The sequence below is a fragment of the Pinus tabuliformis genome, chromosome 6 (assembly GCF_031772625.1).
Source record: "Pinus tabuliformis cultivar Carrire ecotype Pingquan chromosome 6, CPIR1, whole genome shotgun sequence".
Lineage (NCBI taxonomy): Eukaryota > Viridiplantae > Streptophyta > Pinopsida > Pinales > Pinaceae > Pinus > Pinus tabuliformis.
Window position 1 is genome coordinate 1,411,043,885 of NC_142292.1, and position 18,226 is coordinate 1,411,062,110.

General features: G+C 39.5%; 1 protein-coding gene across 3 annotated transcripts in view; it reads right to left on the minus strand.

Moving 5' to 3' along the window:
• The window catches only part of LOC149263930 (serine/threonine-protein kinase TOR-like), a 491,915-nt gene that overhangs the window by 406,554 nt on the left and 67,135 nt on the right, over positions 1-18,226 (minus strand). For all 3 annotated transcript variants that reach the window (XM_089426963.1, XM_089426958.1, XM_089426968.1), the window contains exons 12-14: positions 10,635-10,756; positions 10,403-10,502; positions 10,231-10,326 (exon numbers count right to left, since the gene is read on the minus strand). In XM_089426963.1, coding sequence (XP_089283089.1) covers positions 10,231-10,326; positions 10,403-10,502; positions 10,635-10,756 — 318 coding nt within the window. The remainder of the gene's footprint in view (positions 1-10,230; positions 10,327-10,402; positions 10,503-10,634; positions 10,757-18,226) is intronic.

Consider the following 18,226-nt stretch of genomic DNA (forward strand, 5'->3'; position numbering starts at 1 on the left):
CTTTTTCATGGCCATCACCCTAGTTCCTATGGGCCCTAGGTGAGCCCCCTCCATCATTAAGGAACCCATGATTGTCCCAACCCCTGGTGGGCAATGAACTTCCCCACCTCAATGGGGTATGCACTGCTACATATTAGACATCATGATCTCCATCCCCTGGATCCCTGAGCAATTATGAAAAAAAATGAATTAAAGGAAAAAGGCATATGAAGAAGGGTGGAAAAACAAAGGTCGGGATAACTCATGTACCACAATTTGCTCCCTCTTGCACTCATATACCTGGGTGTGGGCTTCCCCTATCATAGCTACTGAATGCACCTTGACATGTGCTCTGGATGATTCCCTTGATCCCCACTACGTTCCATTATCATATCATTTTCCACCTACCTCTTAAAGGATGTACCATGGACATGCCAGCCCCTTTAGAGGTTGAGACCACCTAATAGGGTCCTTGGTTAACCCCCTTTTGAGCTTGGAAACACTTGTACCTGCCAAAGCCCACTATGGAAGGGCATGGCACCATGAAGTGCCCCACTGATCCCATGACTTGTAAGCATTATTACTTGATTATTCTAATGATTTTTTGTATTGGAGAGCAAAGGGACGCATTGGATGCTATGCAAGATTGCAGGTGGGTCTTCATTTAGGACTTGGTCTCCCTATATGGGGTCCTAGCGCTCTAGAGGTCCTCATTTGCACTTGTAGGGTAAGCGTTGAGAGCCATGGGCCTCCACCATAGCAGATATTACTCCATGGATCCCCAATAGTGTCCATTGATTTCTTGTGTTCCACCTTTGGGATGAGGATGATGCACCTGGTCCACCATGCCTAGTCGGCTCCACAGTTGCACCACACACTTGACAGATGTTCTAGGATGCCCCTCGCTACAAATGGAGGGCTTACATCATCACTCCAACCCTTACAGATGGTCTATAGCCATATTTGATTCATTTGGAGACCCATAAGGATGTCGTTGTGCCCCCACACCCACTTGCAAGTACCACAAGTTCTTGTTGGATAACAAGAGGACAACTCCTTGTCCACTATGTTTAGTGTCCATTTCTTCATCAAGGCACCCATGGACTTCATTAGGCCTCCTAAAAGGCCCAACGACTCACTTTATTGATCATTTGATCCTCTTGAGAGGCTTATTCTTGTATTATTGAGCTATTTGGTGGGTTTGTCACCAAAATTATTGTTATTATGCACATTATTTAATTCTAGGGGCATCTTTAGTCCAAATTAGGCCATTTGAATCCCTTAGAGGATTGTATAAATAGAAGAGAGGCATTCTCTCTCATTCATCATCACTTGGTTGGACTTGTATCTCATGTGACAACTTCGCTATCCTTCTTAGAGGATAAAATTTTGGAGCATGGAATCGATTTTGATGTTTGGATCATTTTATCTTGTCTTGGAGCTTCTTGATTGGAAAAAATTTGATGGTTGGATATACTCTAATACATGTAAGTGCAATTTTAATGCTATTACTTTTCTATTTTTGTCACATACATTGTTGTTGGGAGTTCGCTACACTAGGGCTAATTTGTTCCGTCGATTATTGCGAAGTTGTGGGAATTTTGTTTCTAGATAGTGATGCTTCATGTATAGGCCATGTATGATGAGTGAATGTTCCTAGGGATGCTTCATTGTTGAAATTGATCTTCATAAGTCGTCTATTTTGCAAAACAAAGTATAAAGTATTTGAAGTTGCTCTCCTTTGCCCTAGTGTTAAGTGAAGTTGCCTTTAAGGCCTCCTTGACTAAGAAAATTCAACCTAAATTCATACTCATTCTTGACTCCAATATCCCCAAAGGATTAGGCACTAGTCTACCATAGGTGATCACCCTAAAACCTATTTTTCTTCACCTTCTCCTCTCCTTTCTAGGTCTAACCCCATAGGTCACCTAGGACATCAAATATCTCACAATCTACCCATCCAAATACTTCGATTTTTGGTCCACAACTGCGCTGGTGTGTCCTCAAGAAGCCCTCCAAATTTCATGAGATTTCGACGGTGGGATTTTGAGATATCACAACCCCTATCTCGAACACCAAGTCTTGCACTTGGTTTCCCTTAGGCTAGAAATCTCAATAGGATCTTTGCATTGCCTCTCATTGGAGATCCTTTCTTTGATCCCCTTCCCTTCCTTGTTTAGGTCAGGCTCATAATTGGTTGCTAAAGTCCGTCCTCTTGACCTAACCTGGGTCCACTTGATCCCATGTGGTCCCATATCTTATCAAAGTCAACTCTTCAAAAACCACTTGGGAAACCAAGTTCCACAAGGATTTTAGGGTTTAGGAAGCTCCTTTGCAAGTCACATTCCCTAAGCCAATCCCTCAAATCCCTATTCCCCTATCTTAGGGAACCTTGCACCTTTCTTAAGGAGCAAGCAAGTCCCACTCTTGAGTCTCTCCTAGGAAAGGGTCATCGAGATCACTTCATATCCATCTTATTTAGTATATCCTTCATAAGTGATTCTCTATATATCGGGTCTCCTCCCATCAATGAAAGTCTGTAAAGAGTAGGAAGCTAAAGTTGTGATGATAGTGGGCTTTACCTTCATTGTTGCCCTTGACCTAGCAAGTGCCCCTCTAGGACCCTTGCTAGTTTGAGCAGTAACAAGCAACTGTCAGTGGCACTCAATTCAGTGGTGGAAGAGTACATAGCAACGAGTATGACAAGTTGTGAGGCAGTGTGGCTTTGCAGGATGCTTGCAGGATTATTTGAACTACAGATGGGGCCAACAGTGACACATTGTGATAATTAGAGTTGCATTAAGCTCTCTAAGAATCTTGTGTTTCATGACTGATCCAAGCATATCAAGATTAGATATCACTTCATTAGAGATAGAATCCAGAGGGGTGATGTGAGATTGCAGTACATTTCTATAGAGGAGCAGGTGCAAGATGTTCTCACGAAGCATCTAGTAAAAGGAAAGTTTGTGAAGTACTAGAATATGTTGAGGTTGGTGGAGAATCCCTTCCTTGCTAGGAGGGAGTGTTGATGTGAATAGCATCGGAAGGTCTTCTACAATTGCCTGGTGTATTGGCATGTGGAAGACATTATTTTCCTCTTCTAGTGATTTATGTCATCGTTCCTAAGTTTAACTTAGGAAAAGTACAATAATTAAAGTCAATTAATTATTGTGGACTATTGCGTTATTTTCTAAGGATATATAATTAATTTATTTAAGTGACTTAGAAATAATCTTAACTGTTGATCTTTAAGATGTTTTTAGAAGGAATTAGAGAGTCATTTAGCTAGGATCCCTTTAGTTATCTAACCTCTAAGTAGTGAGGTAAGCCTCCCTTGTGGGGATGACATCCGCCCACAAAATAGCAAGGAATTTTGCTACTAGGGTGACAATGGTGGTGGGTCAAATTGTTGTCGAGATCTAATGTAGCCTAACACTATGGTGCTAGATTTTGTGGTAACATTACTCATTTTGTGGTAAGCTTCATTTTTAATAGGATACCTAGGAAGACCAACCATCACAATGGCTCACTTCAATTTCCAAGGGAATTTTGAACATTTTCTCAAATTTGTTTAAAAACAATTAAATGCTTATTACAAAGTTTACAAAGAGATTTTGCCAAGCATCCGCTTTGGATCACACCCTAGCCAACATGGCCTAGAGAGCCATCACACAAAGCTACTTGTAGCCACTCCAACGGCTCAACAAGCTGAGCATCAACACCAACAAATTCACCCTTGAATTTCTTATTCCACTCTAGCACTCTTATCTTGATCACATAAACTAGGCTTCCTTGCATCACGCAAACGCAAGCATTATAAGATAACCTTCTTGATATCATTAAATCTCCTTCTCCATCTTATGGTTTTAGTCCCACAAGCCCCAGATGGTCTTCATCTCATGCATCAGCACAAGAGCCAAAACCTCTAGCAGGATCATCAATGTTATATCAACAAGTCTTCTACCAAGTTAAACATCACAACAACCACGAGGCTCCTCTACTCCTCTAGAGCTCCATAATCTTGCTCTAGCCTCCACGCATCACATAAGCACAAGGCTCCAAGAACACCCCAAGCACTATTCAACTTTCATCATGTCTCCATGAACCCTAACAAGAGCCAAGGCTTCTCCATGACCATACAAAAAATGAGTAACAATAACAACAACATTTGCATCCCACTCTTTAACTCTGCTAGTGCTCATGTTCTTCTCTAGGGTAAGCGCAAGCTGTATTGTCCTCTTCCAGCGCAAAAGAAAAGACTCCATGAACATCCTAAAGTGCTAGCATCCATGCTCATGTCTCCTCTAGGGATTACATCACAAACTTTATCTACAAGACTTTTCTAAGAAATTACAATGATAGAAAGTAACCACATTAGTAGTGACTAGTAACAAAGGCTCTCTCCTCCCTCTATATAGACTAAGATAAAACATGAACTAGGTCCACACAAGTAACACTAGACATAAGTCAACTAGGCAACCCCCCATGGAGTGCTCTACAATACATAGATAACAAGTGTCACACTAGGCTTTTACCCAACCCCAAGGTGGGGCACCCACCAAACATGATGCACCTTTGGGACCAACACCTCTCCTCCAAAATGGCGTGTTATCCAACAAGTTTTAGCCCAATCCAATGTTCCCTTTTACATGGTGGTTCTTTCTCCAATCTTCCCCATGCAAGGTGCTCCATCTCTAGCTATATGCAACATGTTCTCTTGTGCCCAACACCCTTGAACATGTGTGCCAAGGTATTATTTGCTCCAATGGTTCTCTTCAACATGTGTCGAGGTCCACAACCAACATCCATGAAGTATGACCCAAGCATCCTCAAGTCAAGTCTCCAACCTCTAAGGTGTATGTCACATGGGCTTATACTCTTAGAGCTACGTACCCTCCTCCAAGTGTCTAGCACTCATCCACCTAGGTATGTACTTTTCCTAATCAAGCAACTAACTCCTCCATTCTGTGCACCCAATGGGTTGGTCATCACACTAAATAGGATAACAACTTTCTAGGCAAATGTATTATGCTAGCATTTTATCCCAAGTCAAGCATCCACTCAAATTTAGCCATCCATATTTCCATCGAGCATCACCAACAGACTAGGAGATCTAGTGTTCTCCTAGCTAGGTGAAAACACTTTTGGTGTAACAGTTAACCCCAAAACCTAACACTCCCTCTTTATGAACAAAATGTTTTACGTAACACCAATAAACTCCCTTTACATTCAAAACCTATATATCTTGTGCCTTCTCAAATTTGGAAGAATACTCCTCCATAATGACATCAATGTCATAACTACTCCACAAGCATTGTGAGAGTCATCTCCCACAAGTACAAGTCTGCAAACCTCAACATCCAAGTAATTGTTGCTCACAAAGGTGTTTCTCTTAGCAAGCAATTTGCAGCTCAGGCTTCGAATGGTGAACATGCAAGGAGAACAAAATCAAAGCCAATTGGTTTACACTATCAAACCAAGCTACTCCCTCTTCGACTTGAACTTTCTCTCTACTGAGAGTTCAAAAATAACAATTACCTTCTATGAAACTAAAGGAACATAACCCTAAATCGTTATTTCCTATTGAACACTGAAATCATAGAGAACTAAGAAGACATCAATGTTAACTTATCAAAACTTCAACATCCCCAAAGTCCATGCCATAGCCCAAAATATTTTGGCACCACATCAAGAGTTGTTCATGACTTCCTACAAAGATAATCATGTCTCCAAACAAGACCAAGAAAAGTAGATCATAACTTAAAAAGCAACAAGATAAATATCAACATACATCTCAAATCATCAATCTTGAAATATAAAGCTCATGGTAAAAGTTATAACAACCCATGCACTATGAACATAGGAACCCCTCTTACATACCTCAAAGCCTCTGCCCAATAAACCAACAACCTTGACAAGGTCACCTCCATCTTTTGGAGAGAAACTAAAGAAAGATTACCATCTAGGTCAACTCCCTCTTCCTAAGAGAATCCAACAACCCCGTCATTGGTAATGATCACTTCACCATTAGATTCAAGCTTGCAATCAGTCAATGATTCCACCAGTATAGGTTTTGAATCTGTAACCGCTCAAACTAGCAGGTGTCCCAAGATGGGATCCTATAGAGCAACTACTAGGTCAAGTGGCAACAATGGAGCGATAGCCCACAGTCACCTCAGCTAAATCTCCCTACCCTTTACAGACTTTCACCAATGGGAGGAGTCCCGGTATGAGAGGAATCAATAGAATAGATGGATCAATGATAAGATGTGGGGTGATCCCTAAAGCCTCTTCACAAGAGAGGCTCAAATAGTAGGCTTGCTATAGAAGCAAAATGGATAGCTCTCTTAGAAGGGCTAAGAGGATGCCTAGACCTAGGGTTTAAGAGTGTTACTTGAAAAGAAGTGCCCAAGATCATGGAATCCAAGAAGACTAGGGTTTCTAAGTGATCTTCGTGAAATTGAAGTTATGACGTAGTAGGACCACAAAAAATCCCAAGTGGGCCCAAACGAGGTCAAGGGTTTGGATTGGATCAACAAATGGATGATCTTGACCAAGTTAAGGAAGAGAATAGGATCAAAGGAATTGAAATTCTCTTGGAATTTGAGTGCAATGATCCTAATGAAGCCACCAACCAAAGAGAACCTAGGGATGAGAACACTATTCAAGTTAGGGCTTCAAATATCTTGAGATTCCACAGTGGGATTGACCTCAAATTTGGAGGACCTCTGAATAAGACCCCAATGTAATAGTTGACCAATTTTCAAGGATTTTCAATGGCTAGATATGATTTTGGATTATGCCTAGGAGGCCTACTAGGTTAGGGCTTAAAAAGAAGGAAGGGTGGAGAGAAGAATATTCTTTTGTGATCACCTTAGGACTAGACCAGTGCCTAGCCAATTGGGAGAATAGATTCAAATGAGATCAACGCTTAGATAGGCTTAATTCCAATCAAGGAGTTCCCTAGCAACTTCGTATGGCCCAAGCCACAACTAGGTTACAAAGGGAAATTTATACTTCTTTTATGTTGCAAATGACGACTTATTAAGACAAATCATGAACAATCATGTACCCCTAGGGCAGTAATTCGCCATACTTCACAATGATCATATGAAAAATCCTTCACAAAGACAAGACCAACAACTTCGCATAAGAATAAGGGCAACTACACCAGCTTCATGAAAGAAAATATTTCATATATCATTACATGAGACAAAATACAAGATAAACATGAAAAGAGTACTCACAAGTATAGCGAAATTATTCCAATCATCAAGCTGCAAGAAAATTGAAGCTCCAAGGCAAGAAATTAAGCTCTTCCAAACATCGAAATGCATTAAGTCTCCAATTCATCCATCAAAAGGCCTAGATAATTCCCAAAAGAAAGAAATGATCCAAATCCAAGTGATGATCAAATAAAATGATCATCACATCAATATATATCCTCCCCAAGGGGTTCAATTTGCCTAATTAGGCCTAATAATGCCCCAACTAATAAAATAATGTGCAAAATAACATAACTTGGTGGCAAGCCTACCAAGATAGCTCCATAACACAATTATAAACCTCTCGAGAGGGAAAAATGATAGACAAAGTAGGTCGAAGGGCCATTGAAGAGGCCTAATGGAATCCAATATGTGCCAAAACGGAAGACTAGGCTCCAGACATAGTGATCAATGGGGTGGCCCTTGATATCCAAGCTAATGACCTGTGGTGCCCCCAAGAGGGTGTGGGGACATAACAACATCATCATGGGTCTCCAAATGAATCGAACAAGCCTGTATCCCATTTGTAAGGGTTGGAGGAATTATGCAAGCCCTTCCATCGTCTCCCGCGGTGAGACACGTCCTCATCTAGGCCCTGGATCAGTTGCAAACTTGCAAGTGTGTGGTGCAAGAGTGTATCCGGTTGGGCAAGGTGGTCCAGGTGCATCATCATCGTCGAATAAATGGAACACGAGCAAGGAATGGAAAGTGTTGAATGATCCCATGAGTGGCAATCAACTCTTTGTTATGGTGGAGGCCCATGGCTCTCAACATTCACCCTATAGTGCCAATATGACCCTTTGGGGAGCATGGACCCCGTATAGGGAGACTAAACCCTAGATGAAGACCCACCTGCAATCTTGTATAAGATCCAATGTGTCCCCTTACCTTCCAGCACAACAGATCATTAGTGTAATAGAGTAAAAGAGCTTAGTCCATGGTACATCCATCAAGTGGCAGGTGGTATGTGAAATACTGATGGAATGGAGTGGGGCATTAGGAGAAGGCTCCAAGCCATTGCCACAATACAAGGGTAGCTAAGATATGGGAAGCCCACACTTGGGTATATGAGTATAGGAGGGAGCAATCATGGTACATGAGTTACCCTGGCCATTGTTTTTCCACCCTTCTTCATATGCCTTTTGCCTTTTATAGATTTTTCTTTTGTAACTGCTCGAGACTCCAGTGAATGAGAGCATGATACGTAGGATATAGCAGTGAATACCCCCTTAAGGTGGGGGAGTTGATTGCCCACCAGGGGTTTGGACAATCATGGATTCCTAAATGATGTAAGGGGGCCAATGTGAGTGACCCTAGTAACCAGCGTGATGGCCATGATGAAAGGGTTAGAACTCATGTTTGGCTTTTGCCCACATGCTAAATTTGCATGTCCAAACCATCTTTTGCATTTTATGGTACATTTGACATTGAGAGGCAAAATTATGCTTTTTCTTTTCTTTTACCTGCATCAACCTCCAGGGCATCATTCCAGGCCCGACCCAAAGTGCGAACAAAGGGGGAGGGGATGCTAACTCCTTGTGGACCCAATGGACAAATGTGGAACTGGATGGGAAATATGTTGAATGGGGTTATAATGAGTGAAGGGAGTTGATGTATATTGTGTAAGGAAGCGGGACCACGCAACCAAAATCGAGATTTCCCATGCCACCCCTAAAGCTAATAGCCAACAAAGGAGATCCCATGGGACTAGGATACAAAGTTAACCATCAAATTGGACAAAGTAGACAAGAGTACAAACCAATCCCACTCTTTACGCCGACTCTCTCCACTAATCCATGCCCAAAAGTGTCCATGATAAGTAAACAGAAATACTCAACTACACAATGAAAAGTCATACCTTCGGGGTTGGAAGGCCCACCTTCAAACATACAATCATAACAGTTGAGTAAGGGAACATATGGTTGGCACAGGTGGTGGAGATAATGGCACATCGAGCTATATGGTCGTTGTAAGGGGCTGCTAGCTATTGGTTGAGGACCATCTAGGAGAAAAAAAAATATCCTATGGATACTACCCACCGGTGGTGGGTAACAAAACCTATCTCCAAGTTTGTCTTCCATTAACCTCTTCAACAACAAATGCCCCTTATAAATCCAAACCCTAGTGGTCCTTTGTTTTCCTAGGGTTGTCCCCAAATCCTAGCATTCCAAGAGAAGAATACAAAGTATAACCAAAATATAACTTGAAAGATCAACTCTCAAAGATCTGGTACAAAGTACAATCTCTACATAATACAAATGCACAAGATGACCAACTAAGATTCAACAATAGCCTAGCATCACACTAAATATCACAACTATGATCAATCTCTCAACAAATACTATGTACAAATGAACAACCAATACAATCCCCCAGGGATAACACTAGAAGCTCACTCCAATCTGTCACAATCACTAAAACTGAACAAGGTCACATTTCTATAAACCCTTGAGTCACAACTCAACCAAAACATATCGAACAATAACCAATGACCATCAATCTATCACAAGAATTGATCAGCCCTTGTTGGGCTCCAAATTCAGCAAAACAATCAAATGCTTAAGAATGCCAACATTACTAGAGTCAGCAACCCTTATAGAGGGGCACATCCAAGTAAGTAACATATCCACTCTGTCAATACCCACCTATGGAATATTGCCTCTTCATATTCTTGTTCTTCCTAGCATTTTGGTTTTATTATTTTTATAAAGAAATGCTACAGTGAGATGTATCTTATTCCCTCCACTGGCCAATTTGCTTTGTGGATATTTTAATTAAAAACCTATTTTATTCTCGCTCTCACACATCTTTTAATTATTTATTTATTTTGTCTATTTGTGGGGCGGGGCAGTTGAGGCATTACAAACGCATTATTTTGCACAAAAAAAAGTAAATCTTCATACTTTCCATTTGTCTGAGATAGATGGGTTGTAAGGTTGCATCAAAGGGTTACAAAAACAATACACGGAATGCAGACTTCACTTACCACCCTAGCAAGTTCCCCTACAGTTGCAAGCACCCCAGTCACAACTCCATTATTGGCATTGACTCCTGTGCCTTCAGAGAGTTTTGCTACCAAAGCCTGCATTACACTATATAAGTAAATTGGACCAAAGAATATGTTCACTTTGAGAAGTGCAATATGTATACGAGTCTACCTTGTGGGCAGGAGCAATATATGGCAGCACTAATCTTTCACATGCCCTAATCAGGCAACCTAATAACTTTGCACTTTCTTCCCTGCTTTTGCTATCTGCACTGTTAATCCATCACATCTAACAAAAATCATTTCTGAAACGATTCCAATCCCTATAGCAGTAACAATAACAAAATGTTTTTTGCGACACCATGGTAAGAATGTTTTCAATATTATGCATTATGATTTCCAACCTCTGCTCCAAGTCAGTCAATAGTTGTACAAGGTGGCGCCGCAGAGCAGGAAGGACATATGCTGGATTCCTTTCGGATAATCTGCCAGCCATTGATATAGCAAGCTCCCGAACCTCAAATCCCTGATAAAACAAACAGAGAACTTAAATACTGCCATATATAAATAAGTGTTGCAAATTAGATACTCTAGAAATACCACCATTTTATGACAATGTAGCATGCATAAGCCCACAGATGTCATAAAAAGGCCAAAAGTATGTCAAACTGCTAAAAAACATGGTAGACATGCCCGATGATGAATCCTGCAACATGTCTTGTAAACGATAAAGAAAAAGCAAGAGACATAACTTCCAAGGGTATATGAAAGGTCTTAGCATCTGAAATTGGCCTACAATAGAATCGGAAACATTCAACATTAAAAGGGAAACAAGATTAACAGATATTCAAAATGCTGACTTCTTTATACGATTATCAATCTAATGATTTGAATTGGCAGTCATGGGAATGTTTAATAAGAGAAATGATCATAAATATCTCCCAAGTTTGCATGTAATATTTGAAAACCATATTGAAGGACAAAACATCTGCCAAAGATAATATGTATTTCTCATTGGCTCTTGCTAGTGCCTATGAATCACCAGTGATCAAATGTACTTTTTCCATGTGGTTGATAGGGTTATTAGGTCAAATTGCTATATTTTCAAATAAAATTTGATCATTGGTCAGTTATAGGTCATTACTACTCCATACAAGGTCATAAAATGCTGTCATGGTCTTGTCATCACTCCTGTGATGGGTCACCAAAAGAGTGTCTTGGTCATCATTAAAGATCATCATATCATTGTCAGGCATACTACAAGGTTTCAAGGGTCTTATTCATGGTCTTAGATATCCATTTGGTGTCATCATTAGGTCAGGTCATAAAAATTTGGGGGGAGTCATGTCATCACCATAGTCACTTTCAAGGGAGTTAGTAATTAGGGAAAGGTGTTTTAAAGGATTTCAAAGGCATATGTACCACTCATGGAGATGTAACTTTGCCTAATAAAGTTACAAAGCTGCAGTACACTATCCTATCATTTCATTTCTCAAAAAGACATGATGATGTCACTCCATGACCAAAGCAAAAAATCGACTTTTGAGCTATAAGAAGACCATCCAACCATTCTAATTCTTCATTTCATCTTCATTGAGCACTTCTCCATCATCGAGCTTCATCTCAACCACTAGGGCATCGAATTTCTTCATTAAAACCCTTGCCTATGTAGCTCCTTGTGCTTCTGGTGCCTTCACTGCGTTTTTGGAAAAGGAGGCAAATCTAAGCATCCAAAGGGTTTCATTCAGCATTCAACAGATTCCAGGGACTCCAAATGAAGTAAGTTAGCCTTTACTACCTCTCTCATGCAGTCAATTTCCTAAAAACTCGTTGCAAATCCCTCTCCTAGGGCTTTGCTGCGCTTTTGGTTTCTGTAAGTTTTTGCTTCATCTTAATCATAAAATCCCTAGTTTTCCTACTCTATCACCCTCATACACACCTTATATACCTAACCAAACCATTTCCCATACCCATTCCCTTCATCTCCCCCATTTTCCCCACAAACCCTAGCCCACACTACGCTTTTGCCAAATTCTGGGTTAGGACTGTGTTTTTGAGTTTTTTTCCATCTTCCCCTCACCCATTTCAAGGGATTCCACTTCCCTAGCCTCCATAACAGTTACCCCTACCCCCAAGAAATTTCCCAAAAATTTCCCTAATCCCTATCCCCTCCATTCCCTTCCCTAAACTAGCTGCCCTTTTTTCCCTTGTTTTCCCAATCCTACCCTACATTTCCCTCATATCAAACTAGGGTTTCTTATCAAAATAAAAGTCATGACATGATGTAAGACAAAGATGCACAAATTAAAGAGTCGAAGGATCATCTAGCAAAAGCAAACATCATGGTAGCTTTCCTACAACAAGAGAACATGCACTTAAAGTTAACCCTAATGCAGCAAGGTAAACAACAAGAAGACCCCCAATCAGCAAGTAGGGTAGATCAAAAGGGCAAAGCTCCCATTGATGTTGAGCAGTTTGAAACTTTGAAGACAAGGTAAACAGCAAAGGAGGAAACAGAAAGTTTGAAAATTTTGAAATTTTGAACTTTTGTGAACACAGTGAAGAGTATCCTACAGAAATGCAGCAACTGCTTGCTGCACCAACTTCAAGATTGGATTCTGAACAAATGGGAAAGTATTTTTTATAATTGGAGGAGATTTTTGTTCATAACATACCCAAAAACGATAACCTCTCTCAGTTTTTGAATATACTTTATGATTTGGGAGATATGTCCAAAATACAAGTTGCTACAAGAGAGTCGCTGCGCTTTTGACTATGTTTTTGGTCATCATTTTCAAATGAAGTTTCTGACCAAATGAAGATGAATTTTGAAAAATCAAAGGAGGTTTTTGTTGAGGATAGACCCAATCACAATAACCTCCTTCTGTTTCTACAAAGGTTTCACGGATTGGGAGACATTCAAACTTTTTTGGAGGCCTATTTCAGAAAATCAAATTCTCCAATTTAATTGCATGTTTTAGTTATTCTTTTGTGGCACGGATTACAAAAACCTCTCCCAGTTTTGTAAAAAGTGTTATGGTTAAGAAGATATCAGTTCATCTTTGAAAGCCAATTTTCGATTTTTGTTTGGTCAAAGTCAAATTTTGTCAATGTAATTTGTTTTCTAATGAGTTTACATGATGTAATTAAGTGTCATAGTGATGGTAAGAGTCATTTCATGTCAAATCCATTGTAATTAATGCTTTGAAAGTCAACTAATTCACTTAAGTCTAAACAAGGAGTTGGTTTCTAACCTCCCTAGTTTTAGGTATGGTTAGAGAATTTGATGTAAACAGTTCCTATGATGATGGATTTGACCCCTGAGAGGGGGAAAGTAGTTTTTCATCTATATGTAGTTGGTTTCAAGTGAAATCAAGGGTTGGACATTTGGTAATCATAGTGTGGAGCTAGTGTACACCATTTTATAGTAATATTAAAGATAGTTGTAGCTATAATCTTGGGATTCTTGTGGTATACTTTATTGACAGTGTTTCTTCTCAGTTTTATCATCAATTTGAATATTTGTTTCCCCTTGCAAACATATGTATGCTTTCTTGTGATCATCTCATAGGTGTTTAAACAGAATTCATAAGTTTTATGCTCAATTTTGATGAGATTTTCATGTTATGTGTTCTTTCTTGTGATAAATGAATTCATAAGTTTATGCTCATTTTGATCCTTCCTTATTTCAACCCTATACCACAATGACAACTCCAATATGTCACTGATCATACCTACCTTGCCCCATTGTATCTCTGCAATTGATCTTTAGAAACCCTGACTTAGTTCCCAGGCCTATGACACTGGTCCAGCAAACCCTAAATTCAAACCCTATTGAGCTGAGTATCTAGCCTACGATCAATTTTCCCCTCTAGTCATTTTATTGGTAGTGAGATTGTAGAGAGAGCCCTCTCAGATTTGGTAGGGCTAGCTACTAGATCCAAAGTTGGTTTGAGGCTACAATTGTCAATCTCCTTTCTTAGCCTTGGGACACTGAGGAGTGCTAACATCTCTAATCCTGGAAACATGCAATGTGTCATTTAGCAAGGTAACTCTTGACAGATCCACTTGCAATCCCTCTTATTAGATTTCCTTAGGGATAATTACATAGCTTGAAAATGTTTATCTTAATAAATCTAGAATTGCTTAGGTCACCATGAATGAGTACCTTCTCAATGTGAGCTCATGCTTTTATTATCTAATGCTCGTCATGTACTTTGTTGCATTCTTATTATAGTATGCATTTGTATAAATATAATGTGGAAGCATTAGTTGATATGTGAGTAATTAATAATAGATTAGTTGGGCAGTAATATCCATGACTAGAAGAATCGGGCTTTAGAGAAGTTTATCCTAATAATTGTCTGAGCACGCAGGTTTGGTCATTCTATCAGTGGTGGAGATGTGTGCATACTAACAAATGTATATTCAAGTGGCCAACTTTGGTACACATCAAAGTGACAATCCAGTGGTCTTATGGGTGCACTTAAATCTTTTCAGATGCTTTCCAATGAGGTGACCTTGTCTCACTAAAGTCAGAATTTGACCACACTTACACTTTATTTTGCTACCTAGGGATATACTTTTGGTCGCAGTCTCACGTATCTTAGTTTGATGCAGGTGCAAGGTTGCGGGGGTGTGGCCCCCCCTCTCGCTCTCATTCCCAATTCGCGCTCTGAGCGGGAGCAGCTCTGGAGTGCCTCGGGAACGTGCTCCCTGCCTTTTTGGGAGCGTTTAGCCTTTTTTGCAAAAAAAAAAATTGCAGTAATGTTCCAAATGCAATTTTTTTCTAAGAAACAAATAAGTTTTGAGTGGGGCACCTTAATGTTCAAGCCTAGGCTCTAGTATTGATATGTGATTTTCATCATTTTACTTAAATTTTTAACATTACCATGAAATGACTCAGGATGTTTGAGAGTGGTTTTGACCTCATTGGATTTCATATGGAGAAAGTATAATTTTAGATTTCATTCAAAATCCAGCAGACTTATTACTTTTTCAGGATTTCTGGATTGCGGGATTGCAATGTTTCCATTGAATTTTGTCATATTAGGGTATGGAACTCGTATTTAATCAAGAGCACCAATCCCTCTATGTACCTTGATGTTAGTGACATTGGTTGTCGAACTCCTCTATCATGACCCTCCTAAGAATGTACACATCACTCCAACAAAATCTTGACTTGACATGCTATGCATTTTCTATCTTATGTTAATGCTTAGAGGGTGATATTAATGACAAAGATCCCTATACAGATCCAGAGGTAATGACAAAGATACCTCTGCATATTAATGCTTAGAGGGCGATATTAATGACAAAGATCTTGATTTTCCTACAAGACTAAAAAATTAAACATTTCTCGTGGTGGCAAGAGGCTCAAGCATAAGCAATAAATAATAGATTTACTTGTCTTTTCTAGTTTCTAGTAGTTTTTATAACTATTGACTCTTTCATATTTATTGTGATATTTTTTTAAACAATATATGACAATTTAATTTTGAAGTTTGAAGTTGGCAATTATAACTCATTAGTAGTGAATTACGAATATGATGCTTCATGAAAGTTGAAAGTTGTTTCATTTCATTTCATGTTAGATATTATTTGTTGTAATGATTACAATTAGCTTACAAGTACAACTTTGGTGATCAGTGATCATAAATGTTATATATTGAATTTTGATAGCTTGAAACTTTAAGATTGATGAATCATGAGACTCAATATGTTGTATGTTACTATGTTACTAACTTGTGGACGTGGTTGATGAAGATTATAACTTCTAGATGATTGTTGTTATATGGTTCAATCTATGTTTTTAATGTTTTTTATATCTAATTCATCATTCTACATGTTTTTGTTGACCTATATGCATCAAAATATTTTTAAAATATATATCTATATATCTATATATCTATATATATATATATATATAAACGCTCTGGGATTCGCTCCCAAACCGGGAGCTTCTGAAAATGTCGCTCCCGCTCCCCGTTTTCACTCTCGCTCCCAAGTAACCTTGCACAGGTGCAATGACATGGATGAACAATTTAGCAAAAGTTATTGTTAAACACATACATGGTAGACACATAGGATGAATGATAAACATGAGAGTACATCTATTATTGACAATGATACACATTTATAGTACATGGTGTGACCCTTGGATTCATATTCCAAGTGGTCTCTTGGACTCCCTTTGGTTGTTCAGCTTCCACATCAACCCTTAGAGGATTAGGTGTCCAACATTCCCCCCTCCCCCAAAGGATTAGGTGTCAACATTCCCTCCCTCCCCCGCCCCCCTTAATCCAAAGGGTTATGTATGAGTCCAAGAAGAGAGTTGTAATACAAAATGTGCAAAAATGCATGGCAGCACTAGGCTGAATGCGCTCTGTGAAATGTTGGTATCAAGAGAGGTGGTTTAAGGATGACCACCAACATTGGAATGCTTAGTGCAGTTCCGAGAACTCTTGCAAATCTGGCATGAATCTGAGGTCTTTTGCTAGAGAAAGTGCTCTTGATGTTTTGAACAAGGAAACCTTCAACCATGAAAGGGAGGTCTCACCCCGCATAAAAGGGAGAACCTCAACCTGAAAAGGGAGATCTCAACCTGTGATGGTTTAAGGATGACCAACAACTCTGGAATGCTTAATGCAATTCCTGGAACTCTTCCAAAACTGGCAAGAAGATGAAGTCTTCTGCTAGAGGAAGTGTCCCCCAATTCTTTGAAGAGGCATCACCAATTGAAGGCATGCTTAGGGGCATGGTTGTCTCTAGCTACAACTTTGAATCTGGTATGGCAAGTTGTGGCTCAGGCTCGCTTGATGTGGCTTTGAAGCTTGTAGATGACCATCATTTCCCCCCCTGTCAGATACAAGGTGAGATAATGGAGAAAACTCAACTACAAGATTGTTCAATATTTGAGAACAAATCCTGTTGTATGAGTGAAATATATTCTTGGTTGTTGAAGCCCATTGCCAAGAAGCGATCCATCCAAGATGAATCTTTGTTTTTACAGGAGGTTTGTTTCTGAAGCATCTGTTTGAAGAATCATTGGTTTTATGACAATGCTTACATGGATGAAGATCAAAACAGTGATCTTTCATGTGGCCACCTCGGTCACAATGTTGGCATTTTACAATCTATTGTTGTTGTTGTGGAAGAGAAGCAGAATCTAGAACAGCTGAAGGTGAACTATCATGAAGGAATCCAACACTCTGAAACTGAATGGGCTTTGAGTAATCTGGAATATGAAAGGACACGTCCTTGTCATATCCAAGACCAGTTCTGTGCTTGTTGTGGACAAGCTCTTCCCAAGGTCCGATGATGGGCTTGGGAAATGCAAACTGAACTTCTACTTCTGCATGCAATTCTGCTCCTTCATTGGGTACTGGATCAACATTATTGATTTGTTGTTGATGGAAGTTTATCTCAATGTTACTGATTTGACCACTTGCTGGCTGCTGATGGGTGCCATGATGTTTATGTTGTTGTAACTCATCTTGTTGAAGCTGAGATTCAAGCTGCAAAAAATCAATCTTCTCTTGCGTATGTTGCAAGCAAGTTTGAATTTCAAAAAGAGTTTCCTTGCTAATGTTGATTGTGCTTTCAATAGTTGACATAATTAGAGTTCTTAATAACTCTAATAAATTGCCAATTTGAATCATTTTTAAACTTCAATAGGTCAACTCAATTCATCAACAATAATCTAAAATAAATAAACTCAGTTTGCAACCTTCAATGCTTCAAACTAGCGCAGAGAGCAACACCAAACTTTTACAATACTAATCCAGAGAATACACCTGGTAATTTATCCCAATGGACGAAGATTGAATGGGTTGATCTGGGACTGTTTGAACCCAACTTGGCACTCCAAACAAACTGCTACAGGTGTAAGAAATCAACTCGGTCTCTAATGTATAGGTGGCTACATGCATACAAAAAGCGATCCAAGAGGCACACACAAATCTGGAACTGTAGGAGAACACATTGTAGGAGAACG